Raw genomic sequence first — 6,726 nt, forward strand, 5'->3', positions numbered from 1 at the left:
AAGAGGGAGCTCTTCTTAATATTTTGACACCAAAATCATGTCGATACACCTTACCGACTGCGAGTAAAGCCACCCACGCTTTAACTTAACAGACTGTATATCAAATTTATATTATATTTATGTATGCGCCTCGGGCTGGTACTGCTTACTCAGATATTACAAAATAAAGTACAAGTTTTATATTTATTGACAACTCTAATATTTGTTTCTTATTTTGCATCAAATTTTATTCTCGGCTACCCTGAAAAATGTATCATTTGAATAAATTTATATTATTACAATTCATAATATGTATTGTTATTGAAACAAAAGTATTTTCATTTTCCTGTTTTCATAATTAAAAACAAGTGCGCACCCTACTCAAAAAAATTGTTATTAAAAATTTAATTGCAACTTGTGTCGTTTTCAATTAATTTAATATGTTATTTTCAATGTCAAATTTGTATATCCTTTTTGGGTGAACAAGTTTTGTCTATTAATTTTTTTTCATAGCTTTTCATTTGTCCAAAATTTTTTATTTTATTTTTTTATTTTGAATGTTGTTTTTTAATAACAAAACAAAAACTGCGTGTCCTATAAAAAGTGATTGATAACAAATTTTGTTATATTTTTGATGCGATCAAAATTTAAATTTTCGACTTTTCGAAAAAATCCAAAAAGTTGTTATGATAATCTTGCAGGGCTTTTAAAAATCAACGTTTTAGTTTTATTGCCTTTTTTCATATAGTGCGTTGTTTGGCTTAAAATGTCCATTTTAATTGTTTTTTAATTTAGAAAATGCTATAACTCTGATTATTTTCTTTTTATCAAAAAATTTATCAGGATAAATGGTTCGAATTTCCGAGTAATAATTTCCGAGCCATACATAGAATTTTTTAATTTCTAAAAAAAAAAATTGTCTCCAAAATTTTGAAAATGCCATAAATTTTGAACTTTTTTCCAAAATAACTGGTTAACCAACTCAATCTTTCTTTTAAGTGCCTAAATACAGTCGAATCTCGGACACTGTAGCGTTGGACACTCTCACACCCCGCATACTGTCATCAGCTGTTTCGCGGACACTGCAAGAATCAGATGATTAGCCCAGTGCCGTCGCATCCTCGAAGCCCCTTCTCTGAGATATGTAGTACATATGTACTTAGTTTTGCACAATAAGTTAAGTGAAAAGTGTAATTTAAATTTTTCCTAATTGAAACTTCATATTTTAACCTTACCGGGCTTTTAAATGTCTGAAGTCGCTTACACTAGTTGATGCGCAAGCAGTCGAGATAATGCAGGTTGTAGGTTAAATTACGTTGACGTTGGAGGTTTTTTTATTGGTTTTGTGCAATAATAATGGGATATATATTCAAGAAGTTATTACACTAAATCTTTGTTCTTAACATTATTGAGGTAAGTGAAAACATCTTGTCGAACTCGTTTTTTATAGTAGCAATTAAAACAATCCACATTTATTAGAACTTTTCGCCCGAAGAATTTTAAATAAAAACATTATTATAGCGATAAGGATTTCTTAAGAATAGCATGCAATTAGCTTTAGTTCATAGTACAATATTTATTTTAAAAAGAAATCAATGAGAGGAACAATGTTTATTCATGTCATAAATAACCTAAGAAAACATTGTTAAGTCGAACTATGCTGGCATATTTTGTTTCTCTGGCTAGTGGATGTGTACAATATTCAATTCTAAAGTTATTATTTACAATAAATATCAATTCCACCTAAGCAAATGCGAGTAAAGATGAAATTGTAAAAATCTGTTTTAATCATTGTAAAATTTAAAAAAAATTCCATAACATTAGTATACTATCAGGGGAACCTGCAAAACATCGTAACGATACGGTCCTGTAACTCGACGCTGATTAGCTGAGGGGTAAGACCACGTGAGCTTACAGTGTCCGATACGCCCGATCCCGATGGGTGACAGTGTCCGAGGTTCGACTGTACTTGTGCCAAAACACAATCATATCAGCCTTGTCTTTCAAAAATTATCCGATATACAGACGACAACAACGACGACGACAGATAACATAGTAAAATCGGGGTTTTTCGGAATCAGGGGGTCTCGAAACGTGGAGATTCATAGAAATCCGCGATAGTCAGTTTTAACAAAAAAGAATATCTTCTCACTATGATGAAAATTTAATAAGGCAAGGGAAGCAAGGGTAAAGGGGAAGAAGCAGGGCTGGTCACTCAGAAATCAGGAAGTCAGATTAACAATGTTTTACAACAGAATAACGGAGACTTCATAGAGAACGCACTCTGACTTACCAGATTTCTTGTGATTTCCCATAAGACTCCCTCGTTAGTCTCGCGGCAAGTCACTGATAGCGGCGCGCGCGGCGAGCTGGAGAGATTTCTTGTAACTGAGACTAACTGACACTAACCAAGCGACTGCGCAGTAGAAGACAGATTCCTACTAACCGCCACAGGGACTTCCGTTAGTCGGGAGTCACATGAAACCTCAGTGATCATCCTCTCGCGAAAAGATGATGCATCAAACATATGCTTGCTTCTAATAGTGTAACGTACATTTACACAAAATGGCATATTTGTTACAACATTGTACATTGTTTTTTTCTCTCTCTCTTTCAAAACATAATATTCTAATAGAATATTCCACTGTTTACATCTATCTTACATTTAGAGTATATCCACGAAGTATTACAAGGAGACCGTGCGCACCAGTTTGCGATTGCCTATCCACGGATTTTCTCAATGGAGAGACTATAGTTTGCTACTATAGGAAACGCAATTCCTCAACGTTCTACATGTGGCGCTCTCCTCTGGGAATAAATGAAAATCCGAGGACAGGCGACTGCGTTTGTTGACTTTTTCAACCATCCCCGCCATAGGCGTGTGATCTCCTTGCAGTACTTCGTGTGTAGATTTTGCAACAATTCCGAATCTACTTTTTATCCATCTAACCATAAAAAAATAAATAAAATTCCTACACCAAAATTGCGAAGAACCAATTACTATTGATTTCGCTACATGAACTCATGTAAGGGGTGTAAACAGAAATCAGACAAATATACGCCTTTCACAAAGCCGATGCAGAAATTCGTTTTTTTTATGTTAGATTTCGAAAAAGGAGATTCGGGACTAGTTCAGAAGCTACACTTCGTGTAAGGTAAGTGTAATCAGTACAATGCAGTGAAAGTGCGAAATAATTTATGTCTATGTTTTTATTTACAACAGTTAGGGAGATTAGATGAACAGTTATTAACAGTAATAATCTTTAGATGACTATAAATATTTGCGCGCGAAATATTAGTGCAACTCACTTCAATCCAGCATGGTGTTTCCTTTATACTCTGTCTAGGATAATCTGGACCCCATCCCTTTACAAAGCTTAATCGCAAGATGCAAAGTCGTCGGAGATCGTCAACTCCAATTCCAGCAGCTGCACTAAGACCTATAACAAAAAGCGACAATTTTCAAGTTTTAAAACAAGTACCTCAAGTTTAGTAATAAAAAATGTAACTAAAAACTCATTTTATTACGCAGTAATTAAGAAGACATATCTATTATTATGGTATTGTGTGGATGTATTGATTAAACATCTCCTTAGGTAATAGGCATAGAGATATATTTATCTTTAGAAACACGTATATCCCTCAATTTTTCATAAGATTTTTTGCAGCCCAAAATGCCACTAGGGGCTGTTCAATCGAGTCCTTTTCGAATGTCATGATAATTGAGTTTTTCCTTAGAAACTGAATGAAAATTATCTTTCACAAGAAATAGCGGTTTGAATATTTTTTCTTTTAATTAGGTAAGACGGCTGCCAACGTATTGGATAAAAAAAACTCAAAAAAAAAAAGGATCAACTCTATTTCCACCATTATTCACATCTAGTGGATATCTTTCTTCTGACAATAAGTCGGATGAACACTTTTAATTCGTATTTGTCTATAGTCTCAGTGCTTAAAAAAAAAAAAACCCCCAAGAACTGCTTCTTCGTTACGTGAAAATATATTCACTCTTCGGTACCGTCTTTACGTGCATAATATATCAACTTTGATATCCATTCTCTCAGCTTTCAGAAGGACAAATACATTAAAACTTGAAAATTAGTACTGTTATACTATTAAAATAACGTTACTCGATGATCAGACGTGTACATACTTTTAGTTATAGGTGCTCCATGAGTGAGATGACCAGCTACAGCTGCTGCTTGAGCCGCTGCTGCTGCTTGAGCAGTGGCAGCTTGTCCTCTCATTTGTTTGTGGCATTGTCGTAGGTCGAAGACTTTAATATACGCTGTAGGATAAATTTTGTGAACCGCATCACCGGGCGCACGACCAGCTTCTCTATCCAGGTAATAAGATTGGACAAAGACGCTGTGTTCGCTTTGACACTTGAGCCAAACGTCGCCTTCGCCTCGCAAGTCGAGAACTACGCCTTTTCCTGTACAACCATTATGCAAAATGCTAAAAACTAAATCTTTATTTCTTTAAAGAAGCTGATTAAATGGCTAAAGTTATTACCTATATGCAGACGGGCTTTTTCGCTTTGCTCTGTGCGGTGCACGTTACTCAGAGCTCCAAGACAAAATCTGTTACCCCCACTGGGATCCACATAACCATCGACTGTTACGGTAGGACAACTACTACTTACTTTAAACGTTTCACCCACTTGAGTGTCCAATTCAAAGTATCCAACAGAGCACCAGTATTCTGGAGCTGGTTGACTCGAGAGTAAATTTCCTCCTACTTCGCTTCCATGTCCACCCCCTGAAATGTTATCTTTTTATTTGTTAGCAAAAGTACTGGCCAATCTTATGAGAAAATGTATACTATAGATACAAGTGGAACGAATTAAAATAAAATAAAAGAACATTATAAATATAGACTATTATGGCGTAGAACGTTTTTCCAATAAGGAATCCAGCTACTTTTACAAGAATGCTTGCAGTAACTAGAAGAAAATGAAATGTCTTTTTTACTTACAGTACGACGTGGTATGAAGATGCCGGTGGTCAGGAGGCTGCATACTCTGCGTATAAGTCAGGGTGTTGGCACCAGTCCATTGTGGTGCACCAGTATTATATGGATTTGCAACAGTGGCTACAGAAAAACCATTTTGATGGTGTAAATGTACCGGCGACACTGGTGAGCTCTGACTGCCACCTGTGATGGCATTAAACAAAACTCCGATATTTTCCTGAATGTAGTCTCGTAAACATTATCTAATGAACAATGATATCTGGGAACCATTACGAAACTTTCTTTTTCATAGCACCTCTATTGAAACTTCGAGTTTCGATACCTGTAGAGCGGGTTGAAACACGGTGTTTGCATCCCTAGGGTTGAAACAGTTTACTTCCAGTTGCGGCACGTGTACAGCGGGCTGAAATATGGTGTTTGCATTTCTGGGGTTGACATATTTTGTTTCAACTCTCGGGTACACAGGTAGGTAGGTAGAAAGGTAGGGTCTACAGGTACCCAAACTTGCATTTTCAATAGATTTTCTATAAAAAATAATATGTATTACTAGGAATGTAACGCAACTATCGCAACTCGTATGAATGTAGCCCTCGCTTCGCTCAGGCAGCAAACTTCACACTCGTTGCAATCGCTGTGTTTTATCCCTTGTAATGCAACATACTATTTAGTTCGTACAAAATCAAATGAAACTTGCTTTCAATTTAGTCTAGCTTATAAAAACAAATTAAATATACTTCGGGAACGTACTTAAGGTCGCAGCCAATGGATCGACTGCTGCCGGAGGCTGATTAAGGTCCTGAGGTGGTGTAGATGTTCCATAAAAGGGTTCGGTCGATTGACTCTGGGTAGAGTTCAAAATCTGCCCACTCGCGTTACCACTTGTTGTATTTAAGGGTTGCTGTTGATTACCAACAGCGTGACCCATCGGGTGTACTACAGCTGTATAGTAAAACAAATGTTACTGAATTTCTGTTTACAAAAGGCAAACTAAAAAATATTTTTTTAATAATCTCAAAATCGGTTTTCTTCAAATGATAAAAGTTAGGCCAAACAAGAAAGAAAAACTGAAGAGAAAAAGTAAATAATAACCCGTGTACGTACAATGGTGTATATTTCGCGTCGAGGAATGATGAGGCGTGGGAATCCAAGTCTGCCGAGGGCAACTACTCTCTTCCAATTTGGTGTGTGGATTACCACCGTTAACTCCCCCGCCTCCACTAAACATTCCCTCGCCATTGGCTGTGCGAAAAATAAAAAAAGCGGAAACCAAAAATAAGGAGAAAGTATGGCTCATATTCCTATTATATTCTCAAAATAGTCATGTAAAATCTTAATAATATTGAAATATTAGAAACTGAAACTGATTTTGAAGGAAATACCCGATTTAATTAAAATTATTCAGATGAAACATTATTAAACAAAACTCCAAATTTCTATACATCCAATATTAAAATTAGAGCTACTCTTATGTTAGTAAATTTTACGTTTGTAAAATATACGAATCATGCACCTAAATATTACCAAATCCCTGTAAGTGTTACAGAAAACATTCGGATGTCACAATTTGAATATATATATGTGTGTGTGTGTGTGTGTATGTGTGTGTTTATATGGCTAGTTAATGTGAAGAAAATAGGTGAAGGCCATTTAACAAAGTAAGTTTAATTACGTTTGGCACCTAGAAATAGGGCAAGTAAAGGATGTTGAGAATAAGTGCATGGGTCTCTGACTAGGAAAGATATAAAAAGCCAAAGGAATATAAGATATTGCATG

The 6,726-nt window shown here is 35.7% G+C and overlaps 1 protein-coding gene across 3 annotated transcripts in view; it reads right to left on the reverse strand.

Annotated features, from left to right (window-relative positions):
- Positions 1-6,726, reverse strand: part of LOC117168399 (mothers against decapentaplegic homolog 4) — a 24,812-nt gene that overhangs the window by 5,632 nt on the left and 12,454 nt on the right. For 2 of the 3 annotated variants that reach the window (XM_033354030.1, XM_033354032.1), the window contains 6 exons: positions 6,055-6,192; positions 5,701-5,892; positions 4,957-5,136; positions 4,495-4,740; positions 4,133-4,414; positions 3,289-3,419 (listed from right to left, as the gene is read on the reverse strand). In XM_033354030.1, coding sequence (XP_033209921.1) covers positions 3,289-3,419; positions 4,133-4,414; positions 4,495-4,740; positions 4,957-5,136; positions 5,701-5,892; positions 6,055-6,192 — 1,169 coding nt within the window. The remainder of the gene's footprint in view (positions 1-3,288; positions 3,420-4,132; positions 4,415-4,494; positions 4,741-4,956; positions 5,137-5,700; positions 5,893-6,054; positions 6,193-6,726) is intronic. The other variant, XM_033354033.1, reaches the window with a different exon arrangement.

Source organism: Belonocnema kinseyi, chromosome 2, assembly GCF_010883055.1.
Source record: "Belonocnema kinseyi isolate 2016_QV_RU_SX_M_011 chromosome 2, B_treatae_v1, whole genome shotgun sequence".
NCBI lineage: Eukaryota > Metazoa > Arthropoda > Insecta > Hymenoptera > Cynipidae > Belonocnema > Belonocnema kinseyi.